The sequence below is a fragment of the Tachypleus tridentatus genome, chromosome 9 (assembly GCF_004210375.1).
Source record: "Tachypleus tridentatus isolate NWPU-2018 chromosome 9, ASM421037v1, whole genome shotgun sequence".
NCBI lineage: Eukaryota > Metazoa > Arthropoda > Merostomata > Xiphosura > Limulidae > Tachypleus > Tachypleus tridentatus.
In genome coordinates this window covers 71,958,349-71,984,909 of record NC_134833.1, presented here as the reverse complement: position 1 = coordinate 71,984,909, position 26,561 = coordinate 71,958,349, and the positions used below count along the sequence as shown (strand labels likewise).

Genomic DNA, 26,561 nt, shown 5'->3' with positions numbered 1-26,561 from the left:
ACTGATTTTATACTGTTTACTACAGGTAGAGTCTACACATTGCAATATACTGAATACTTGTCTCATCTTACCCGATACAGCAACCAATGTAAAGAAGTTACTAAATTAACTGAGCGAAGTTATTTATATTCCAGATAAAATACACAGAGGACACACACACACTCTCCAGCAGCAATTAATGATTTACTTTTAATATTTAGTATTTTCGCTCCCATAAATGTGTGATTCATTTATTGTTAGGGACGCTGTAACTAAAAAATCATAGACTCACAAACAGCTTCGTGCATAAATAGTTGTAAAAGACGTGTTCAAGAGGCTGCGGTGATTCTGTGGTTAAATTGTTGATGTATTGGTGTGATGGTATACATATAATATTTAAAACAGTGACCAGAGCTCAGGGCGACTGTAAACTTAGTTTCCACAAGTATACAGGTTTTTTGTTCTGTTTAACTGCCTCCACACAATCTTTCAAGAAACGGTTCGGTCTAGGCCTAAGTTTCTGATAGTAGACGAAATCATTACTGAACATACTATGAATCATGTGAGTGTGTTACACTTTCTTCTAAACGTTGTTATTATGAATTAAGCAAAAAACTACACAATGGGCTATCTGTGCTCTATCCACCACGAGTATCGAAATCTGGTTTTTAGCGTTGTAAATTCGCAAACATACAAATGTGCCACTGGGAGAGGGCTTTTTTAAAATGATCCTAAAAAGTGAAAGTTATTTACATTCATGCTTTTTATGTTCATTTTTGTAACCATCTACTTTAGATCTTTTTTAAATGAAGATGGAAAGTAGTTAAATAATTGAATGTTTTATTCTGTATTTCAAACATGCTAAAAATATGTCAATTTCTGAAATTCGTCTGTACACTCCTTACAGATAATGACAGTTTTTTCATATTTAGCCTTTATATTCAATTATATATATAGTATTAAGTCTTACTGTTCAGATAACTTTAGAAAACAAATGATTGGATATTCTTATAGTTATCTTTTTATTATTTCAAAAGTTTTAGTAACATCAGTGTTTTATACAGGAGAGAAACCGTTTAAGTGCGAGTTCGAGGGATGTGACCGGAGGTTTGCCAACAGTTCCGACCGGAAAAAACATTCTCACGTGCATACCAGTGACAAACCGTACAACTGCAAGATACGAGGCTGCGATAAAAGTTATACACACCCAAGCTCTCTACGAAAACACATGAAGATACATGGGAAGTCACCCCCGCCGCCCGGCGTAGTGCCGGGTTCTACAGGTAGCAACAGCTCTATGTCAGACTACGAAAGTGACTCGCCACCGTGCGCTACCACAAACGGTAACAACAATGCGCTAATCGGGTCCCAGTCTACGAGCGCGTTAGTCGGTTCTGGCCTACCAGGCCACACGGCATTACCCATAGTAAATAACTCTGGGCTTGGAGTAGGAAGTGGCCACCCGACAAACTTGAGTGAATGGTACGTGTGTCAGTCAGCGGCCGGTATGCCAACTCCACCCAGTAACGAACACTCGCCTGTGGTCGGAATAGCTCACCACCTCCACGGTTCTTCACCCTACTGATCCAGTATATATTACAATATGTGTACAGATATTATGAAGCAAACAAACATCTAAATGGACGGGAGTTTCATGGGTCATCCGAGCAGAGGTAAGCCTGTTTGGTTTAGATAAGAAAACAAAGCCCCCTATGTCTAAATGGTCTTGTCCACTCTCTCCTCAACAGTCATTATAGCTGATATAGGCTTACCATATGTAAATATCTGATGCGTAAAAAAAACAAAAAGAAACTGGACAGAATTTAAAGGTGTGATAACATGAAGGGTCATTATTTGTGGGTTTTGAAGACATCTGTGTTAGTTATGTAAAATGAGAATGTTGGTGTACACATATTCATGTATTTATGTATTTTCTTACGTTTTACTACAACTTATGAAGAGTCAAAGACCCATCATAAAATCTAAATAGATAAACCAGTCAAGTTATTTGTAACATTAGCATTTACCGAATGTAAACAACGAAAAGCTTTGACAAAACAGATGCTAAGTTTATTCAATGAATGTAATGTACATTTACTCTTTTTACTAACTTATCTGATTTTTAATCTATGTAAATCTGTATATTGAGAAACTTAAATAGGTATTTCGTTGTTATTTTGAAAATGAAGATTTTACATAAAGGTTTACCAAATAAACAAGTGATTTAGGTAAAAATATAAGTTTAAGAACTCTTGGTAAGTGCATCATGAAAACTTACATGACATTATTGTAACGTCATTGCTTCCTTGTACTGAAGAAGTAATTGGTTTATAAAAAGAAGCTCTGTATTTTTAATTCTATTTGTGAAAGCCTGATTTTGAAAATTAATATTTAACAGAAAATATTAAAAGCTCCAAGACAGAGAACATCTATCATATTTACAAGTCAGTAGTAACATTTTGTAAAGAAGTCGGTCACTGTTGATGAATGCAAATGATGATATATTTTTAATTAGCTTGTTTTCGAGGCATTTGATTTTCACATAATCTATTTCTGACTGATGAATTTGAATATTACCTGTCTGTTTGAAGTTTTATAGCGATAATGCTTTTAAAAACTTGTTGTTATTCTAATGACTACTTTATGTTTATATGTTCTGTACCATGACACCTGAAACAATCTGAAAGCAAGACACTTTCTATGAAGTTACAAATAGAAAATGTAAACATTTCGATATATATATCAGTCATTCAAAAATAAAAAAAAAAGACTACAGAAAGGAAAAGAACTTAAAGTTTAACTAAAGAGCAAGCTGTATGAATTACAGTTTGTATAGTCGAGTAAGTATCTTTTCTGAACTGTCTACATGATGAAGAGAAATGTTGTTTTTATTACTCAACTCAATGTGCTAACAAGAGTTTAAAAAGCTTGTATGTGTTTAAATTATATTTTTGGATAAGCTGAACAATCAGTTAAGATATCTTTTAATCAGCTATAGCTGTTCTAACATGACTATTAAGTAACTTTCACCAATTAATTTTCTGTGCAATGCATACAATGTTGGCCTACTCGTATACTAACCGTAGCACAAACGGAACTAAGCATTTATACCCCCGCGTAATCTCTTGCAACTGTATATTCAACGTTAGCTAAACATACTAGTAGAGATTAAGAAGAAATAAAATGACCAATCAACTGTAAAAAAAACGCGTTAACTTCAAAATTGTGTCTTTGGAACAGTAAGTAATAGTTGAAACTTTGAGAGTATCACAACCATTTTGTGCAAATTTTCACTAAAAATATTTTAGTGAAAACATCTTGCTCCGTAGTTTTGAAATATTTGTGTAAAGAGAAGAAAAAACACTTTGATTAAAAATAGAATATTAGAACTAAACGATTTGTAACAAGTAATGCATAACAAAATGGGAATTTTCCAAGTATAAAATATATACATAGAAACCTTAATAAATTATATGTAATGCGCTGTTCCATAAATAATTACAGTAGTGTAAATAAATAGCCACATTCACTAGTTCCTAAATTGATAAAGCAACATACATTCCCAACTATACTGTTTTTTATACATTAATTTTTTTATTTTATAACTGTAACATAATTTGAAATTAAGTTGCACGAATGCTTTCCAAAAATCGGCAAAAAAAACAAAACAGAATTCATTATATTGGTATTTACAGACAAACCTTCCGGTGTATTCTACTTTACAATGTCTGTTTCTCGTATTTCCTGTAAGAAATTTAGTTCAAGTAATTTTTTAAATACTATTTTAAAAATCGTTTAATTTAAAAAAAAGAAACTTTAATCTTAATTTTACCACTAGAATGATAAAACTTAAGTATATTGAAAATATTTTACTAAATAAAATACACACGTGGTTAATCACCGTTATTGATACCACGATCTAATGTTTTACTATGTCCGATTATTTTAGCTTTCTTCACTTTCTTGCAACACCTGCTCAGCTGAAGGGATCTCCATATTTCAAGCCTGGACCTCTTTTTGAAACTATTAGTATTAGATCGCAATCTTACAACTGTATTTCAACGTGAGTTAGCGGTAAGCACGTATCAAAAACTAATCTTTCCCAACACTTATTCTTACCTTGTATACATGCAATCTTTACACTCTCTGTTCTGACGACTGGAATCAAGCCAAGTTAAGGATGGTTGCTCATGTATTCTACCTCTTCATTTGGTCACCAGATGGTGAAGGGTTCAAGAGAGGTGGAGGTGTGAATCTTTCTGTCATATGTGTTTATTTTTTGTAGACAGAAATGATTAGGGTTTCAACAACAATCAATAAACACAGCTTCGTAATGTGTTCAATCAGAAAAAGTAAATTATCACAAAGATTTCATAAAACGTAACTTGACTCGAAACAGTTATACATCGTTTATTGACTCGCCAGATTTTTTTACCATTCACTTTCCCGGCGGACGTACTGGCCGCACCTGGCCATAAATACATATATATAGAATAGAAATAAACAAAAAATATGTGTTATTAGGCATCATCGTTACAACATTTTTTTAAATATTCACTAAAAAATTAATTTTTTGATACATTTATTGAGAATTAGTGCTAAAAACACTTAACTGTTTTTGTTTTGTTTTGTACATTTCCTTGACGTCTTGAGATTCTAAGGAATTGGTGATTTGCAAATAAAGAATTGTTCAATTAAAAAAATGGCTTTTAATCACCACAAACGCGTATTACATTGTCTCAGGTAATTATCATATGCTAAAGAAACTACAATTCTCTTTGAAGTCTCAAAGAAAAAAAATCATATAACACTGAGCTTGTGTTAATAAAAGCACGAACGTAGGAGGGCCATCTTCACGTAAGAACGTTTGAAAATAGGCCTCTTAATATAGGGACCGTGTTTCAAACTTGTAGGATAAGTGGTGTTCCGTTTTCATTACTCTGCAATAAATCGCTCAAGAGCACTTAATGCGATGTAACGCGTCCCCCTGTTTCACCGAGGAATTCCGGATCGTATTTTATGACGCGCGGAAACGGAACTTCAACCGCACAATAAATTGATAGTCATCTAATTAGGAAACGTTGTGTACCAGCAAGAATGAGTCAAATTCATTATCTTCATCAAAATAGCTAATTGTCTTGGGGTTCCAGAACAGGAAAAGTTAACTTAAAGTACTTTTCTTTATTTTCACATTGAAACAGCGATGGCGCCAGCATGGTCAGCCCTAACGGTGTAACCCGTTGAACACTAACATTAACGACATCGTAACTGAAACAATATACAGGAAAATGGGTTACTGGCAAACAATAATTCACTAAACATCCTATATTAAACTGAGGCCAGAAACACAAACCTCTCGACAGTTGTTAACCTCTGAGCTACGTTATCTAATTTCATACAAAATAAATAATTTTTGTGAGAAGTTAACTATGAAGGCTTGACTGCACAAATTGCACACTGTTTCTTTGAGAATACTCAAACGCAATGATGGGAGGAGCTATAGACAAATTGAAAGAGTAGGAGGAGAATGATGATTTTTTTTTCTGAAACTAAAAGTAAGAAATGAAGTCATTGAATAATTAAATGTGGAGTGGTGGAATTTTATGATAAGTGTATTTTGCATTTATTTAAAAGGAAATGTGATCATTTGAAAAATATTCGGGAAGCTACTCGACAATATTTCAGTCGGTATCTGTGCTAAACGTGATATAATAAATATATGCTGTCATGTGTGTAAGTGATTCATAATAAACATCAATGTGATGAGGAATCATACCAATCTTTATCTTACATCATTTTCGTTCTGCTCTTCTTTCCTTACAGTCTAAATTCAAAAACTATTTAAGCAATGAAGATTCGATGCTTCTGGAGAAAACAGCGTATTTAATCAGGAAGTACGGAGTTGGCATGAAACAAAATGTCATAAACCTTAAAATAGAGTTGACGGTGAAAGAAAATTCTATCTGTTAAGTATGCTTTAATGTTTCGAAGATTCTAATAAAAATGAAACATATCACTGGTAATGTTCACCGGGCCTTTAAGTACACCATAACTCTATTTACACACTTTCGTATGCTTCACGACTCCCTCTAATGAGTGTGTTGATTCAAGACAGCCAATTATTTCAGTCCAGTTTCATTATTTCTACTAATTATCATGTAAAGTATTTCTACAGATTACGAGTAATTGTTGCTTTGTTGATTGTTCATAACACGATGTCTTCTACTTAATATTATTGATACTTAATTTTTCTAAGTCTATGGAATCATCTGGTCTTTTTCAGTTCCCATTCCGAGCTGAATATAATTTAAATAACTGAAAGAGAAAATTGCGATAATTATAAAATCATTTTATACTATATAAATGTCGTTCAAGTTTGATAAAAAAATAGATTTTAAACATTTATTAGTGATACTATCTATAATTTTTATAGCGTTTGAAATAATCCTTCGCACACAATTTACGTGTTTTATGAAGTTGTGTGCGTTTATACGTTTTTCTGTTTTCAGCATGATATATGATTAAATTTGTATCGTCTTATTGCGCTGTATAGTGCGATAGGCTAAAAGAAGAATGTTTTTTTTTACTTGATGATTGTCCGTAATTTAACAATAACTCCGTTTCATCCTTACATAAAACTTTACTAGACTTCAGAAATCATTGCACATCTCTTTTAAGGCACATGTTTTATTTTTCATGTTTGTATTAATGACACTGTTGCCTTATAGCTAATACATTGGTCCTTTCTCTCTACATCATCCATTAAGTGTGGTACACCATCTTGTAAATAGATTAATTGCTGATAAAACTCTGTTTTTACAGAGAGAATCGAAATGTCCATTGTATTATTGATTTATGTGTTGTAACTACCGTGTTGTGTACAGTTATGATGTAAATTTTAATAAAAACTGATAGTGAATTGTTGTACCTGTCGTATATTGCTATGCCAAGGTTATGTCCATCTAATCGAACACAATAGCAGTTCCCATTACTAATATAAATATTGGATTTTTTTTTGTCCTGGACTATGTGTCTGTTAAGGATATTCGAAAACATTACAGAATTGCATTTATCGATAAATGCTTGATAGCTAATATAGAACGTTTCTAACATTTCGAATATTTTGTTACAAAATACACAATGTTTCTCGAACCTAAGTATACATGGCAAGGAATGTCTTTAGAAAGAAATAGTTAACTTTGAAATATACTTAATTTTAACATGCTTGGTTAAACAAATTCTAAATTTGAAGTATTATTATTATATTATACTAGTATTGTTAACTTTTAAGTGTAAACATGTTTTTCTATTTAAACATTATTTCTTCTGCAGAGATTATTTCGTCACATAGTATTATTAATTAATATTAAATTAATATTAAACTCGTGTTTCATGTATATAAAATAGATTAATATACAAATCAAACACTATATTGCATAACATTTTAAGAAAAAGATTGACATTGTAATAAATTACTACACACAATAATTAATTGAAACAAAATTCTATTTTTTCTTATTTAGACAACGTTCATTGTAAATCTTTCAATGCTGCGTGTGTTTAGATTACAGTTAATACTCTCTGAGACTTACATTGAAACTTTCGAAAACCTTAACAGATATTTTTTTACAAAATGGAACTATGGAAAAGTTGCTGATAAGAGGATTTCCAAATATATTTCTTTCTTTTAAACTGGTGTTACAGATGTGTCATTAAAATGGCATTGCAATTACTCTGAAGATAAACTTCCAAATAAAGAGGTTATTTGTTACGCTAAATTAACCTCATTAATGCAGATGCTACAAATGACTTTACAGAATTAATCAGCTCACAAAATTCTAGAACATTTGATGAACACCTCTAATTTGTTTCAAAAACAACTTCTTTAATAGCAACAATGTAGTTTCTTCAAGTACGAAGTATTCAATAATATTTTGTTTCAATTTACAAAGTACGTCTAGCTTTATGTATATGTATATTGCAAGTAAAACAGCATTTAAACGTTTTCTTTTAAAGACGATTTGTAATGTGATGCAAAACAGCATATACAGAACAAGGCATCGTAGTGACGATTATCTATTCAACATGAACTTTTGAATTCCTTTTTTATTCAAGTGAGACCTTTATTTCGCTTATATATACATAACGTGAAGAACAATGAAACGGGTATGAGCCTCTGAACCCGACAGCCGTCGATTTGAGCCATCGATCGCAAAAGCCAAGGTGCAAGTGGGCGCGGACGTCCTGCCTTCTAACGATGATTTACGCCCACCTGTCACTGCAGCCATATTTGTTTAGCCAACACCAATAAATTTCCGAGCAAGCTGATAGTTCAAGACTTCACCAGAGAATCATCAAACAGGTAATTTGGTGTACGATGATGGTAGTGGAGCCACCCGTATAGTTAAAGCCTGTAATCAGGTGAGTCATATATTAATCTGTTAAGAAACTCTGATCGATTAAAGCTATCTTTACAGCTTTAGAATGTGCTCACTAATGATGCTAAACCATGGAAAGTTTCGCGATTATTTCAGCTTCTTAGTCGACTACAAATGTTCAATTTTAAGGGAAGTACTAAAAAAACATTAAAAATACTCGCTCGGTGTGAATACAAGCTTACAACCTTTAAGAAAACTTGTATTTATACACAGACATAGTGTAGTACCTTTTTACTTAAAATTAATATTTGATATGCATACTCTATAGAATCTGAAAAATGGTATATAAAAGTCAAATGTATAATTGTATTCTGGTGTTTGATTTTTTATACCTCAATTTCTTGTAAGTTCTGTATCATTGAACTATGATAAATCCAGTATGTTATTTTCTGTTGAAAAAAAAATAAGTATAGACTACTTGATATCCGCAAAATATTGTAAAGTGTTGCTATTCAAAAGTAATAGTCACTTTGCTATAAGTCATTATTTGTAATTGTACTTATGGCAAAGCTATTAAGGTTATCTGTCGCTGTTCCTAGTTTTAAACTACTGACCTGAGATAAGTATACCAGTCCGCAGCACTCTATCATCTATTCCTAAGGGATTGACTTATATTTATAACACACTCGTGGCTTAAAATAGGGAAGTATCACGTGGTATCGCACGAATTCGTGACGAAGTACAGCGCTCTTCCACAGGTTCAACCCATTTCGAAGTCAATGTTAATGGTATGAAACATCACTGAAACCCTAAAACTATACGATTATGTGACAAAATCCTAATCTTAAATAACTAGGACAGAAAATATAAGCAAGCAGAAATCCAGAATTGAATGTCAATATCAAACATTAAATTTTAGTCGAATCGGTATCCATAGTTCGAGAACTATGTATATCAGAATATTCAATTTGAAAAGTAATGAGAAACATGATTTACCACGGATTTTTAAGCTACATATGTGGAAATGGATTATCTTTATGTTTGTATCTCTTTAGTAATATATGTGTATATGTATTTTCTTATAGCTGAGCCACATTCAGTTATATACCGAGTCAACCGAGTAGAATCGAACCTCTGATTTTAGCGTTATAAATCCGAAGACTTACCGCTGTACCAGCGGGGAACTAGTAATTAGCATATGTTAAAACAGTTTGGACGTTTCGTGTGGTAACCTAATTCTGTAATGCTACTCAAGTGATATAAGCACTTTCTTCCATTGCCATGTGTTTTATATTCAATGAATAACAATTTTATAAAACATTTGGAAATTTTTCTTGAAGCTTGCTATACTTTATTTATCAAATGAAATCTCATTTTCGTAATAATAAAAAAAAATCATACCGCATTCAACTTGTATTTAAATTCAACAAAAAATCAAAGTGAATAAAATGAGACAAGTTACGTGTGTAATTACTGATATGCAAACAGGTAAATGGATCAGTATAAGTCACTTGATATCTTATAGTTGGTTCAGAAATACGTAAAATGTTATATTTATATTCAAACGTTAAGATATACTCAAATTAAGTAATCTTAAATGGTTACAACACATTACGTATTTTACTCTTTATTATATATTTATTATTCTCATTGTTCTTTCTTATTACTTTTTGTTATATCTTTATAACATTTGTACAAATTGATTAAACGCTAAAACTGAGCATGTCAAGAACTTTACTATAAGAATACTGTTTAATGGAATAGAATAGTGTAATTGATATGGTTAAAACGTATTCACATCGATTAGAATTGGATAAAATCTCACATAAAGTAGTAACACATGAAAACCTATTTGATAACCTTTTCTTAAAAAATACATATCTGAATCCTAGTAACTTAAGATATTGGTTAATTCACGGCTATATCAGTATTTTTACTTTTTTATATTTAAATATTCGTTAGACATATTGTGCTTTAGTTTACAACCGACGTGACATTTTTCTGCCAACGAAAGTAGCATAAAAGCTTTTATCGTGAATTTATTAACACCCTGAATAGTGTCAGGTACTCGAGACCACGCCTTAATGTGTCACGCAATACAATTAAGCATATAATGAGTAACATATATATACTTTAGAACAGATACTCTAATTATTAGACGGGATAGGAAAACCACAACCATATGTCTTTAATTGTTATCATTTCTATTAGTGATGCAGCATCTTAAAAACACACAAATAGTAGTAATATAAGGTTAGTCCAGGTTGGTGAAATTTGTCAGATGAACTGAAATGTGAATTATAAATCGTTTATTGATAATCCTCTCAAAGTGTTTCCATTAGAAGACATCTTTATATGCTAACCATTGAAAGAACATTATACACGTATATTTATTGTTAAGTAAGATGTGCGAAAAAAATCTAACTTGAACATAAAAAATAGCTCTTGACATATCGTGCATTATATATATATATAAAGTAATAAGAGAACTGTGAACACAACTTAGAAAAACATTTACTCTAAACTCCTTTTTTAAAATTTAAAACAGAATGAAATTCATTTAGAAACTCTTGGTGCTTGGGTATTAAGTATTTCTGGCACAAATGAAGAAACTTGAATAGAAAATAAAAATATTCGTTAAAGAAATCGGTCCTACATAGAAAACAATTAGAACCACTTAATATCATAAACCAGTTTACAGGAAATCAAAAGGCTTTACTCAGTAAATGGAATTAGTTTCAGTTTAGATTTGTTTTACAATAGAATAAAAACACTTAGTCACATTGATCAGTTTTAATTTCTCTTACCACTGAAAACAAGTTAAGACAGTTAGTCCTTTTCAAAAATAACAACTTAATATTAATAACTTTGGTATTCTAAAGATATTTATCGTCAGTTTTGTTAAAGAGTTTTTAATTAATGCTATTCTTTAGCAAGTACGTTTTTAATGGCATTAATTCGAAAGCCTTGGAGCGTTTCCATTTTTATGTTTATATTAATTTTCATACATAAAGATCTCAGACCTAAAGAATGTTCTTAAATTTTGAAATCTTTAAACTTTAGCTAAAAAACCGTTTGACGTTTTGTCTCATCAACTGTATATTCGGGGGTAGGACACATGTAAAATCTACTTTTCCTCACAGACACTATTGATAAAGTTTTGGTTGCATGAGGATTACAGTACTTACTGATTTTAAATGCGAATGAATAGAAAAGAGCGACACTAACATATCAAGTATTCCCTAACTCAACTGTTACGCTCTCATAATAATACCAAAACTGAAGCGAGAATCTGTGTATTTTCAGAATGAAAGACAATAGCAGGATGAAATCCAAACTTGTATATAAGTTTTAGTATCTCCTGAATGAAGAATAATAATTAGATGAACCTATAACTTGTGTGTTTACGTAGGGTCACTTTTAATGCGAGTTTTGATACACGTCAGATGAAATATATGAAGAGGCACCTAGTTTTCATGAGGGGATTTCATATCCTTCAAATAAAGTGTGATAACAAGACGTAGTGATGGTTTAGGTGAGGTATAGATTATCAAATTCCCTTTATTGGAAAAGGTGGTTTATTGATGGTTACGATAACTTAGGCGGGAGCGTGCATCTAATTTCATACCCTTAAATAAAATTATGATATTAACTTTACAGCTCTTGGAACACAATTTTATCACAAACCATTATTAATTTTAAGCAATTTATTGTCAACATGTTTCAAATCTAATGCTTTTAAATAAATTATTAGGGGCAAAGTAAGTTTAAAGTAATGCTAGAAAACTATTTTAAGTTTCTCTACCAATTTCTCTATAATTTGTTATCTTAATAAGTTATATCATTAATTTGTATTTAACCCAGTTCGTTTCAGAACAGAATATTTCCGCAACATGTTCTAAAGCGACGTGTAAGTACTTTGAGTAGGAGATCTGCCACACAAAAATCAATATTATTCCAGTGTTAATGAGAAGTGGTTTTTCACACATTGTCATAATATTGCTGTAACCATGGTAACTATAACAAGACTAAACGCTGTTATTATTTGAAACAGATTGGCTGCAAAATAAGTTGAAACAGGAAAGAAAAGTGTTATATATATATATAAAATGAGATATTGTGTAAACCTATAATAACTACTGATGTTTTGACTCCGCCCGTAATTTTAGGTTTTAATCTGAGAAATGTTGGAAAAGTAAGCAAATAAGGTGTAAATATAAGCAAAGACGTTTCTTGGTTGGAAGTTATAAAAATGTCTAGTTTTAAAATGTTTTCACTCTACGTTTTCAATCTGCATTGAACGTTTTGGTTCTCAGTAAAAAAGTGTGGAAATAATTAATTTGCGTTCACTATAAATATCCAGTTTTCAAAAATAATGACTGATACATTTCATCAGCATACTCCTGGAAAAGAAAGGTCCACCCTTCAAAAGCGCTCTGGTGATAAAGTTTTGTATTTGTCTTTAATTGATTTTTCGAAATTATATGTCTTCATTAAATCATAATTCTCCTGAAACTGAGATAATATTTCCATTAACACAATTAACTAAATTATTAATTATATTTGTATTTTGAACAAAATTTACTGTGAGTTATATTTGAGAGACTTTAGCTGCGTAGAATCTTCTTGGGAAACAGGTGTTGTAAACGTCCATCCACGAGTTTACCCAAGGCAGCACTGCTTGTGAATGAGGTAGAGTCGAGAATAAGCTGTGAACCAAATATATAAGTGCTAATTCTATCGATGACACTCATCTGTATTAGTATATACAAACAATTATTTTGAAATACGACAAACCCTCTATACATTCAAATGCTTAATTTTTGAATGCTAAGTAATACATTGAATATTATTTTCAAGCGTTATATAAAACCGAACTCATTTCCAATAAATTATTTGACTCTTATAATGTACTAACTAATTAAAAAGGAAACAAGAACTGAGCCACTATAGCGACACATATTCATGATCTGACCTGTAGATTTACACTAAAATAACTCTGGCTTTGCTTGCTTCAAATCAACTTTATTATCATCAGCAGCACTTACACAGTTAATTAAGTATTCTAATTATTAAATCGTTCTCGTAAAATAACTTGGTTAATTAGCACCCTTATAATCCTCAGAATACTTTCCCTAATTTTATCAGATTTTTACAATTCCCTTTAAATTTTAGTAAAATATAGATTCTATAAAATTTGAAGATTTTTCAAGCCAGTTGGTAATCTAGAAGGATATTCTTGTTACAAATTGAACACATTGTCTTGATTTCAATTCCGTCTGATATATTGAGGGACACAATCAACTAACTAAACATATTTAGTTTAACCATTTCAATTCAAACTTGTACAGTGAATGCCCAACGAATATTGTTCAATTGCTTTTGAACCTCACTCAGAATTAATTTTACAATCATGATGAAATATAGTTAACTTCTTAGTTTATAATTTCCTTACACTGATAATAACGTTTATTTTAGAGTTAGTCAAAACACCTTATATTTGGAATATTTCGAAAAGGGCTAATACTTGAACATTAAGAAATACGCATTTGCTAATTACAAACTCTCTCAAATATAAAAATCTACATATTATAAGAAATAACGAATGATCAATACAGGTTATTTCTATTATTATGTACTTTTTTCATATATATATATATATAACAACTCAACATGAGTTGCACATTAGAACTTAACTGTTGTTTTGTTTTGTGGCCGCTTCCTAAGATTAAAGTCTGCTCCAGAGAAAGGTTTCAAAACTGAACTGTGAACTTCAAAAACGAATGATTACACATAAAATGGACATAATAAAATTCCACTGAATGTGCTAAATTTCTATTTATTCATCCATTTTGACACCATGTATACATATTCAATGTATATATGTTTTATAATTGAAGGAACTAAAATACTTTTTTAAAAACCAGCTTCGCACATCTTTTGTACTCAGTTATTTAAGATTAAAAAAACTTTCCCAGGAACTAAATTACTTGGAGAAAATAGGCATACGAAGCATAGTATAATATGATTTGTGTTCAAGAAACGACAATGGCACAGTATTAATATAAACGTTTACAGTTGTGATTTTTATAACGGTAATTTTCTTGGTCATTACTTATTTCAGGTTTCTTTCCATTGTCATGTTTCAGTCTGATTCATTTGTTATCTTATTTTTGTCTTGATTTTGAGTGTAGATGGAGGTATTAACCAAGACTTAGTTTCAGCCAAATGTTTCCCGACACCTGCCTGATAAATACAGTTACTTGTGATGATTAGTCACTTGTCAAGGTAACAGTTAAATTTAAAAGGGAAACTCTACAGATAAGATGGTAAAACAGAATACCAAATGTAAACGTTCGTTTTGAGACTAATAATATATTGGAAAAAGGTATTATACTAAAAATTATATGGAGTTAAAAGCTTTGTACAACCATTTGTATTGCGAATACCTTATCAGATACATTTATGAGTTTTTATGTCTGTAACAAACTCATAAACGTATATGGTAAGATATTTGTAATAACAAACTGTTGGCTGCGAAAGCGATATCTATAACTATGTTTAGAAAACTCAAAAATAAATTGTACCAAAGCTACCATCATTCATTGTACGTGTTTTGATAAAATTGTGTTATTTTTAAGGCCTGGCATGGCCTAGTGCGTTAAGGCGTGCGCTTCTTAATCTGAGGGTCGCGGGTTCGCGCCCGAGTCGCGTCAAACATGCTCGCCCTCCCAGCCGTGGGGGCGTTATAATGTGACGGTCAGTCCCACTATTCGTTGGTAAAAGAGTAGCCCAAGAGTTGGCGGTGGGTGGTGATGACTAGCTGCCTTCCCTCTAGTCTTATACTGCTAAATTAGGGACGGCTAGCACAGATAGCCCTCGAGTAACTTTGTGCGAAATTCCAAAACAAATTGTGTTATTTTTAAAGTATTGAGCTTTCTGCTCACCAGGTACATTCAGCTCTGTGTCGAGAAATAACGCATCATTGGAACATGTTGACCTTCGAGAAGACGACTTTAAGGGTTGTTCATCATGACGCATGCTCAGTGAATAACTTGTTACCTGGGCTGCAGGAGGAGTGGTGTAAAATACATCACTCGTTTAACTGGTATAGTGGCACTATGTTTCAGTCCTCCCAACACGGATGACATTTGTCACAAGCTTAGGCGACGCTTAGTGACACCTGGGGATGAAGGGTCTAGGGGACCATCTGAATAGTGAGCATAGAGTGTAAGTGGCCCTGTTTTTTATGGTATACCTATTGGTATATGTCAACATGATGAATGATTCTATAGAGACTGTAGATGTTCTCTCGACAAACAGCAAGAGTCGCTTACTTAAGTACTAGGCATATGAGACAATCATGCGCATATCAGTGTTTCCTGATTTTGTCTTGTGCTGAAAGTAACAACTAACACTATCATGTTTCTTTTATCAGTGCTGCCACCTGTAATTCTATTTTTCTATAACACCTGATAAGCAAGAAGTGTGTGCTAAGTATTTTGACATTTGATACCAAATGTGTTTCCTAATGTGAAACATTAGCTATCATTCAACTAATACACTTTCCAATTAACATATGCAAATATATAAAATAAAATTTTAAGCAATTATATTAATTTCTTCCCTAGGTTATAATACGAGTTTATGTAATAAAATGCAAAATAACTGCAGAGAGTGACTAAAAAAGAGCACGTGACAATAATATATGAGTCACTGTTATCACTTGACCGTTGAGTAAAAATTTTGCAGAAAAGAAAGGAACCTCAAAATTCCAACAGTAAACTGAGACATTTAATTAACTTGTATAAAATCTTGTAATAAATAATTAAGCTTAGTTAGATGTTCTACGTTTAGTACACAACAAAATCTGGAATTAAAACCTTGCACATTGAAGCTTGAAGTTATTATTTCCAATCCTAGAGCATGTGCTTGTTATTATAAAACTTTCACGTTTAAAGCATGACGGATCACATAAAGGAAAGGTTTACAGATTACATAAAGAGCACGTAATGAGGTACAATGTTAGAAGTACTAGATTTTCAATGTTGTTTTAAGTTGCACGCTATAGGATTTGTTTTGTCTGCTATCTGGGAAGGTATGAAATAAGTTCTAACTTTAAGTCAGATCATTTACAAAACTTTCATTGAGATAAAACAATGGTTTAATTGTTAAAACTGATAAAATAGCTTATAGAATACAAAATAAAAAATAATGTACAAATCAAGGATTTAAAAGCGTTTTTGGAAAAAATGAATTAAAAAAAAACATATGCCTGGGAAAATTATTCTGACATCATCACTGAGAGACTAAACTTCGTTTTTATACAATAAGAGTGGGCAAGATTCAAAGTAGTTTTTTTTTTATACCTCTTCATAAATCATGTCGTCTAAAGTAAAATCCTTTTAATCATTCGCTTTCGTTGTATGATCTGCTCTTCTTTTTCTTTGTTTAATTTATTTGTTGGAAACAGCTAAACGACTTCAGGAAATATTTAAACCATATTTGTAAAATATTATTAGAGTGTCTGATTCGCTATTCTTTAAACACATACATGAAATATTCCAATAACATAATTGATAATGTCCAGAGAATTGCTTTATACTTGCTGAGATGTGTTGATGTATTTGTGGTAGATGTTAATGTTACAGTAAATGACACGCGTGTGATCTATGTGCAGCTAATTTTCTAACATCTCTGCTATAACCCGTAATATGTCAGCTCACGAGAAAAAGATACTTCAAATCTGATTCAGTAAAACTAATGCTTTCATTGGGACGCTTGATAAATCTTTCAACAAAATCTAAATATTCATGATATTGTTATTTATTTGAAAAATAAACGCAGACTTAATTCTATATTTCTGTTAATACTTTCAATGGATAACATAATTGGTGTTGTCAGTTAAGTTACCTTGCTTTAGTTTGTAATACTAGTTTTCACTAAAAATCGTTCTCGAGTCAAATACTTTTATACATTAATGTAACAATAATAGCAAAAGTCCATTTCATACCTCTTTCAAAATAACCGCACAAAACAGACATAATCTCATTTAGGATATTTGTAACGAGAAAATTCGTTAGGAGTGGAAATAAATACCACAGTATGTAATATTTCACTTACAGAATTACCCGAATTTCTAGTAGTGTTTTACTGAAACGCCAGAAAGATTCTTGTCGTAGACGTAAGCAGTTTTCAGTATCAAACATGTTTTTGACATTATCGTGTCTTAACGCATATATTTTATGTTGTTTCTTAAAATTTACTCAGAAAATTTCTCGTATGACGTATAACTAAATATTTTAAAATTGATTATATCATTCCCAGTTCATATTCTTGAAATATGTGAGACTAGCACACTTTGCCAAATAAATGCATTATTGCTTTGTGCTTTTCCAGTAAGTACGAAGTTATTTAATGAACCTTATTAAATTCAAAGAAAGACGCCCTTCAATGGCTCAGCAGCAAGCGTGAAGGCTTATAGCGCTTAAAACCAGGTTTCGATACCCGTGGTGAACACAGCACAAATAGCTAATTCTGTAACTTTGTGCTTACCTACAAATAAACAAAGAAAAACCTGAAATAAATTGTAAATCACTTTTTGTCAAATAGAAACATTTTACCTTTTTTATTAAACAAATAGAGTCTTTCTTATCTTTTTATTCCCTATTTCAGTTTTTATCTTTTTATTTCTTATTGAAAATCGTCTTCACTTATGAATATTTCGATCTTATCCGACAATCCGCTTATCTTCAAAAATTTGTTTGTTTGTTTACATTACGAGTTTTTATCAATTTGAGTTATATATTACTCCTTTTTTGCTTCTTTTCCAATAAGCAAATAAAATTTCATCTTTCACAGGTTTGTAGAGAAAATAAGTTAGAATTAGTTTTTACTTCTAAGATTTTAGGTTGTTTTCATCCAACCTTCTTTTATGATTATCTCCCATGTAGCTTTGTGAATCCTAATAAGATTATTAGCAGAATAACTCTGTTGATTCATGGGTCGACTAACATATCATGTTACTCTTTAAAAAAATGGACCTAATTTTTAAAGCAATAAAATAATCTTTAGACTTTACTAATCAAACATTCCTTACTCACAATTACTTGGTCAACGCACTTGGTTAAGAATAGTTAATGTTTCAGTGTAGCTATTGTGTGGTTTTATAAGTAGATTTATCAAAGTCTTTTAAATTTATATCTTGGATAAGCCAGTTCTGACGTTAGCCAAACAATGCTGTCTGAAGTACGTAGTTTATTGAAACTTGTCACTTCTATTTCTTAGTGTATACCTGTCTTTTATTTACTTTTCTTATAATTCCGTAGTTAAGCATAAAATAAACAGTCATCGATTGAAAACAAAATAACTCCATAGTCATGACCATGAACAACGTATTATGCCTTATGCTTGCGACAGAGAGATAAATTGTGAACGTGGCTTTAATTTTATTTTATTAAAGATACTGAAATATTATAACAGTAACTAAAAATTCATTGAAGGTTTAAACTATAATAAACTTAATCAATAAATGAAGAACGTTTTTCTTGGCCGTTGTTGTCACACAGAAAAACAAAACAAAGATATTTCTCAACGAAAACCCTGTGTTGAGTGTTGGGACGTTGCTAGATGTGGTAGAATTCTGTGTAAAACAAACACATGTCTGATGTAAACGTGGGGATGTACATGCAAAGTAAATGAACAAAGACAAACAGATGTCTAAAATACAGAGCACTTGAAGGAAAGCCACTTAAAAATGATTGATTTCCACAGCAAGCCCCAAGAATAATTCATCAAGTATCTTCGACTGTAATTCTAAATTATTTTAAAATAGATATTCATAACACAACTTAAACCTAAGTAACGATATGTTAGCCATTTCCGATAGCAAACTTATAAAACTCAAAATTTCGACATTTGAAAACAAACAGCAGCTGGTGACCGACATTCATAACACTCGCACAGACTAACTTTCAGGAGAGAAGGTAGCACTAATTAGTACTTTTAGGGTCCAAAGTAGACTTCACCAAATATATAGAAAGTTCAATTTTCTTAAATTCTTCGAAAAAAAATTCTACTGTAAAGAAGGGCGATGTCTAAAATATTCTAGTGAGAGGAGAATATTTTTGTTCATCCATAGGGCTAAAGTGAAAAAACCCTCGAAACGAAATTATAATCCACTGGCAAATTTCTTCTTCCAACGCCTCTATGATACACTGGATCAGCATGTTAAAGGAAGATCGAAGTGGTGCAGAGTGTAAGTATCTCAGTCCGAAAGATGAGCTTTTATGAAATGATAAAAGTTGTTGACCGTGTAACGGCCAAAAATACAAACATTGCTATTCTTCCTTTGCTGTCATCCTTATTCATTGAATTAGTGAATTGTTAAAAAAAGACACCATTTTTATGTCAACATAATGTACAGTCTGTGCGAATAATTTTCAAAAATGGATCACGGAAAATTTAGAACAACATCCTAGCAGCATAGTAGCATCTTATTCATTATGCATAGTAGAAATATCTCGATTAAAAAGTTAATACGTAAACAACTTCTAAACAACGAAATATATGTAGTTTCAAAGACCTTGGCACTACTGTAATCAGGGATAAATGGAGATAAGTTGTGATCACACGCAATTATGATTTGAGGAATACGACGTTTACTCACTCAGCATTTAATTATTAGTATCTAACATACCACTTCTTGGCTGGACTTCGTACACCAAAAAGTTTATTTTTCTTTTCTTTTCGTAACGCTAAACACTGGGGTTTTTAGCTAAAGCATTAAGAGTCATGAACAATAAGATGTCAGAGTGTTAAACGACATGAATGAAAAGGTTAAGGATATAGGGTTTGGGATGGCCAGTAAAGTTCATTAAAAGACATAAGTGAATAACTTTACATAAATTCATCTACTCTGGTAAAAAAAAATGAAGAAATTTGGATTAGTATGAATTTATTAAAAACGTTTTACCCAGAGCAACGACTGGAAAATAAATTAACTAATAATATAGTTTAATAAGAGTAGTGTGAAAATTTATTCGTCGGCAACATTAGTTTAAAGCTAAAGAGTTAAGATATAGAATCTGCAATGTAATTTGTTTTGTTAAAGGAGGCTTAAATAGGTCCACAAAACCAATCAAATGTGACAAAATGTAGAGAATGGATATATTTTAAAACACTGTTTACATGGTTACTTAGGTTTTATATTAAATGGTGTGCATGGTCAGGAAGTTTTGCATTAAATACTTGCATTAATTTAGTTAACTATAACGTTCTTATAAATGTAGTTTGGTGGTATAACTTCTCAACCGTTGCTTTTTCTGTTGTATTCCAGACAACCTCATAATTCATTTTATTGGTCAATAGGTCTCGTTCATATTGAATATAGCAGACATTGTATGACTGACATGTTGCTTTTATTTGTTCTTCTTTACATTCATTCATGCGTTTTTAGAATATAAGTATTGTTTAATTTTTTATATGTGAAGCTCATCCATCTACAGACACAATACTGTTTACATGATGGTAAAATACTATTTTTACAAAACTGCAAACGAAAAGCTTATAGTTTTTCAACTACTGTTTACTTGAATTTTAACATTATATAATACTCCACCGCTGGTACAGGAGTAAGTCTACGGATTTATAACGCTAAACAAGGGATTTAATTTCCCTCCGCAAATAGCACAATGTGTTTTTGCTATGAGAAAACATACACACACTATACACACAAACTGACCAAATTTATAGCAATATAGCATTTCTTTAAAACATCAAAAGCCTCTTATTAAAATTATTGTTTCTTAGGTCTGAGAACACCCCTGCATTACATGGTTACGTTAACTTATGTTAAATGAAGCACACCTCACTGTAACAGATCCGGTACTGTTAAGTCATAGCTAAGTAAGTTATGTTGAAACAGAAACACATCTCAGCGTTAGTAGGCAAGTTTTATATAAGTTAGATTACTTTCCACTGTAATATATAAATTACCATTACCACATTGAATATTAGACTTCGTATGAAAATATTTGAACGACAAATTAAGACGGATACGACAGGTAATGATATAGTGTAGCAAGTTTTAAGAAAATGTTTCAAATTAATTCAAGAAAATTATGGGCTGAACAGTTTCTAGCTTTGTACGATGCAAAATCTAGTTTTGGTTTTCATTGTTGAACTGAAACTACACCACGCATCACTATACAACAGCACAATGAATGGGACTTGGGAACAGTGTTACTTGTTCACCACCTGATTTTTCCAATGCAGCCTCCAACCGACTAAACTTTGAAAGAACCACTCTGTGATATCCTGAACAGCAGGGTAGCCCGCTGCCACCTTGGACCAAAGCGGCGTCCCGCCGTGTGCTGGCCGTATTTTCCCTCGCGTCGCCCCGCTATTTGTGCGTGATGCTCGCGGGCGGAAAACAGAACAGCATGATTCGCGCCAGGTGCAGAGAAGTTCCCAAGAAATATTCCAACTCGAACCTAGCGGAATTCTTGATAGATCCACTAAAGAAGAGATGACAAGTCAGTTGGCCAAAGGAACATTTTGGATTAGTGATTTTCCAGAACTTTGGTGTGCAAGACTGCCTAGAAGCCATTACAACTAGTTTTGTGTGTTATGAACTATGATTTTATGTGCTAAGTTTAGGTCTATAACGAGATGATTACCTTCTAGTTAGGATAGGTACTGGTCAAACTATACCTTTTATTCGTCGCTAATAAGTTGGAATAACTTTCATTAACATCGGAGTAGAACTTGCGCCTTAACCTTTACTAAATGTATATTGCTTCTCAAGAAAATACAAAGAAAATGAAGGTAAGGAATCATAAAGAAACCATAAAACTTAATCTTAGTTGTAAAGTATGCAATGTACTTCGTGTTTATTTAATAAATGTTGAGAACAAAGTTATTCTTTAAAATTCAGATAGAAGCCTACATCTGTAACGTTAACATGAAGATAATTCATTCTTTATATTTCTATACATCGGATATTGTGTTCAAGAGAACAAAACTATTTTATTATTTATTTATTTTTTTAGTTCTATAATAATATGTCAGTATAACTGCTTCATATTTACGCATCAAACAATTTGTTAAAGTTTTACTGTCGTATAGATTTGATAGAATCTTGCCTAACAACAGAATAGTTTTGATTTACAACCAATTTCACAATTATTTCTAATTAAGTAGAACAATCTTACAAATGAAATTATTTCAATTTATGGGGCCTTTTATTTGCACATAAGTTAAACAGCTAGGTTAGAGACCTTTAGAAGCCAAGTGTAGATCTCCATAATGTTAAATTACCGAGCAGGAGACGGCAGCCAAATTACAACATTAGCTATCAGAAGGACTTTGCTATATGAACTGAATAACACGACTGACTGTTACATTTATAATTCGCCTACAGTTGAGAGTGCGAAATGTTTTCAGAAACATCATGCTTCTTTCTAGCCTCAAACCTTCCAATATTCAACCTCATACACTAATCACACTGCTACGCCTTTCTCCTTGATAACACAAATTACCATTAAATTGATAACAAATTAATTACTTCGTAAACTAAGAACACTTTTTAAAATAATCATTAAACTTTAAATTTTAATATAGATGCATCTATAGTTCAATATCTCACATTCTTTAAACGATTTAGAAAAATAATGGCAGATGAAACAAATTTTACAGTAAGACAATACAGTATTTTGAGTTGTTAAGAGTGTTTTAATCGACTTCTTAGTTGTGTCCATTTTCTATGATATTAGACAACATCTCGAGGCTCGTGAAAGCTGAGTAATTCTGAGTTTATGTAAAAAATCGTCATTACACGTATCTAACAAACCTGTAACTTTCTTAAACACGTCTGATCCATAGTTAACACATTTGGCAATACACGATTATCAAAACTTTGAAACCTTATGACAATGTAATTTGTCTAGTACATAATGTAACGATAAAGCTTATATCTGGTTATCAAAAAAGGGTTTACAATTTTCCACTCACAACTTACGTCTCACCGTTTATTGATGGCTCTTTAGATAGTTTCTGTTCCCATTTTCAACGTAACTCCAAGAAAGAAAAAGTTGTAACTGCAACCAATTTTCCTTTTCATTTGGAGAACTGAAATGAAAATAGTAAATATTGTGTATGTAAAACAAAAATGCCTTAGAAAGTATTTAATACGACTGTGCCGTATTACATTGAATTATTAATCTTCATCAGAAAATCGTTAGTGAGATTTCGGATAGGTATGAGAATAGAGCTTTACGCCATGAAATGTCGCCACCAGCATCAAACAGCGTTAGCTTCTCTTGGGATCCGACACTCTGTCCGTCCATAAGGGTTTTAAATAAAGAAGTGCTTTCACCAACTCTCTAAGGTATTAAATTACTGATAACGTCTCAAATGCATTTTTAAATGCTAAAATTATAACACTTACTATATTAGAACAATGTTCTGAATTTATTTTAATTCAAAAATTCCAGATTGAACATTTTAAGTCAATATGTGGTCAAACCAATCACTTAATGGACACACTTGCAGTAAGTTGTTGCAGTAAGTGTACATCAAATATTCAAGGTTAAGAAGATAAAATAAGATTTATAAATTAAGTTTGACTCATTTATAGGTTAAGATTCTAAAATCTTAAGATTTCTGTAAAAAGTAACTTCGGATCCTCCTGAGAAAAATAAGAAATAAACAAGCGAACGCTTTAAACACTGGTTGGAGACAAAGGAAGCTATTTGCTCAAAATTAGAATCCAAAAAACGTTTTAAGTTTGGGTTTGCATTTAATACCATATGCGTTAACATTTCCAGTCAAATTAGTGCACTGGTCTCTCTCTATTCTGGCCTCAGCCGTAAAGCATTGGACTTATAACGCTAAAAATCAGATTTCGATACCCATGATGGGCACAGCACTAATAGCAAATTGTGTAGCTCTGTGCTTAACAACAATTTAAAAATCTCTGTTTCAAACAAAAAATTCTAGCAAGGAATATTCATAAGCATAGAGGTTTAGCTTGTTTTGAATTTCGCGCACATCTACATGAGGTCTATCTGCACAGTGAAAGACTAGAGGGAAAGCAGCTAGCCATCACCACCCACATCTAAATCTTGAGCTACTCTTTTACCAATGAATAGTGGGATTGACCGAGACTTTATAATGCCCGTTATAAAAAAGAGTGAGCATGTTTGATGGGACGTGGGTTCCAACCCGCAACCCTCAGGCTGCAAATCGAGCACTGTAAGCATCTCGCCATGCCGAATGAACAATGTTTTTAAGCGCTTATAGCATTACAGAAATCAACGGTAACTCGACAAATGTAAGAACATTATAAGTAATATATATGTATATATCTTCAGGGATTAGATGTTATTGCGATAAAACATTAAAAAGTGCAAAGAGTTCTTGTATACCCAATTTCTTCCTATCTTAATTTTTTCACGCAACAAGTTATTGGAGTAAAACTACTGACCTTCAACATTTATGAGTTCGGTTTCACTAAGTTGGTGTTTCGTGGGAGTGAAATCATATTTCGTATTTTGAGACTATTTTATAACCCTGTAATTAACGAATACAGAACTGAAACAATAGGCAACTTTTTTATATGCAAAAACGGCTCGTTTGGGCTGAGAAAACACTTTACATAGAAGAGCGAACAACGTTTCGACCTTCTTCGGTCATCGTCAGGTTCACAAAGAAAGAGGTAACTGACCGGAAGCTGACCACATGTTTGAAAGGGGGTTGTGTAACTGTGTGTCGAAATGTAGAGGGCGGTATTAGATGTTTGAATATATAATTTTATTTATATTAATATAGGTATAAAGGCGTTCCTTTATATTGGTTTATTTTGGGTTTAAGTTGTTGTATAAGTAAGGCTTCTTTAATTTTACGTTTGTTTATGTTTGTATAAATAAAATTATATATTCAAACATCTAATACCGCCCTCTACATTTCGACACACAGTTACACAACCCCCTTTCAAACATGTGGTCAGCTTCCGGTCAGTTACCTCTTTCTTTGTGAACCTGACGATGACCGAAGAAGGTCGAAACGTTGTTCGCTCTTCTATGTAAAGTGTTTTCTCAGCCCAAACGAGCCGTTTTTGCATATAAATTTCTCAACAAGTGGGTTTCTCGTCATCACTGATTAATAGGCAACTTATTTTCTGGTGAAACTACGAGTGTGATGAAGTGATTGTGTACATAAATACTTTGTCTACATCTTAAGTAAATATGAGGTAGTAGTACAGGTGCGAATTTATATCCTTTAAAAAAAGCAATGTCCTTTCATCCATTGAGCGAATAACACAAAAACATTTATTATTTGAATAGCATTATTTTGGCTCATATCAAATGCTTGGGTTTTGTAATTAGTATTCAAAATCAAAATTGTTTTTTACAATTCAACGGCTTTCAGTTTCTGTTAGCTACGCAATGTTAGTTTTGTTTGAAATTAGTTTCTTATTGATTCTTTACCCCTGTAATTAGGTGTTGAAAACGTATGAACTATAGTTAGTAATTTAAGTTAAATGGTTAAGAGACGACCACATTTTAAGTTGGGTATTTGGTTCAAATTCCTCAAACGCAACATGGGATTGCCATTTTTAAACGGTTAACTTTTATTATTATTATTAACAGGAGCTCCAATATATTTTTATCATATCGAACTCGTAAATCTGCTACTTTCTTTTTGTGCTGCCCATTTTTCATTTACCTGTCTCTTCAGTTTGACTGATCAACTTTCATTTCCACATCTGCCTACTTATGTATTCATAGTATGCATATTCCAACAACTTTTAATCTATCATGTTAAAGATAATGACAGCAATACTATGGGAAGGGTTACCTACACATAACAAAATTGCAAAAATAAATGTTCAAAAATGACATCGTACGTGCCTAACCCGTTGTAGCGCCATCAAATGTCTTTAAGAAAGACAAATAAAACGCTTTTACCGGATGTTCGCTCCAAATTAGTTTCAATTTTCAACGGTAGTTGGCGTAGGAGTTCGACCAAGCCAGACTCAACCATGAAACTTAACAAACTTTCATGTCTGCCAGTCACGGCCTCCCTCATCCGTTACGTCTCTGCCTAGACATATTTTTTTAGGTAACAGGAATGAAAGAGGGGGGACTATAAATCAGCTTGATAATAAAATGTTCTAGCAGCTAACGCCGACCCATGGCCTTT

At 32.1% G+C, this 26,561-nt stretch overlaps 2 protein-coding genes and 2 long non-coding RNA genes across 11 annotated transcripts in view; 3 read left to right on the top strand and 1 right to left on the bottom strand.

Annotated features, from left to right (window-relative positions):
- The window catches only part of LOC143225468 (zinc finger protein ZIC 1-like), a 30,475-nt gene extending 23,577 nt beyond the window's left edge, over positions 1–6,898 (top strand). Inside the window, exons 2-4 of one of the 3 annotated variants that reach the window (XR_013013860.1) lie at positions 1,044–1,652; positions 3,929–4,053; positions 5,803–6,898. Coding sequence is in view for 1 of the 3 variants with exons in the window: in XM_076454938.1 (XP_076311053.1) it covers positions 1,044–1,564 (521 nt within the window). In the remaining 2 variants the exon portion in view is untranslated. Of the gene's footprint in view, positions 1–1,043 lie in introns of all 3 variants that reach the window. The other 2 variants (XR_013013859.1, XM_076454938.1) reach the window with 2 other exon arrangements.
- A 1,216-nt stretch (positions 6,899–8,114) lies between these two features.
- The window catches only part of LOC143225473 (uncharacterized), a 24,155-nt gene continuing 5,708 nt past the window's right edge, over positions 8,115–26,561 (bottom strand). The window contains exons 2-3 of the long non-coding RNA XR_013013870.1: positions 23,384–23,486; positions 8,115–8,390 (exon numbers count right to left, since the gene is read on the bottom strand). This is a non-coding gene — a long non-coding RNA (uncharacterized LOC143225473). The remainder of the gene's footprint in view (positions 8,391–23,383; positions 23,487–26,561) is intronic.
- The window catches only part of LOC143225469 (uncharacterized), a 159,926-nt gene continuing 141,633 nt past the window's right edge, over positions 8,269–26,561 (top strand). For all 5 annotated transcript variants that reach the window (XR_013013863.1, XR_013013862.1, XR_013013861.1 and 2 more), the window contains exon 1: positions 8,269–8,400. The gene's annotated coding sequence lies outside the window, so the exon portion shown is untranslated. The remainder of the gene's footprint in view (positions 8,401–26,561) is intronic.
- The window catches only part of LOC143225471 (uncharacterized), a 26,455-nt gene continuing 15,162 nt past the window's right edge, over positions 15,269–26,561 (top strand). For both annotated transcript variants that reach the window (XR_013013867.1, XR_013013866.1), the window contains exons 1-3: positions 15,269–15,587; positions 19,498–19,614; positions 21,633–22,184. This is a non-coding gene — a long non-coding RNA (uncharacterized LOC143225471). The remainder of the gene's footprint in view (positions 15,588–19,497; positions 19,615–21,632; positions 22,185–26,561) is intronic.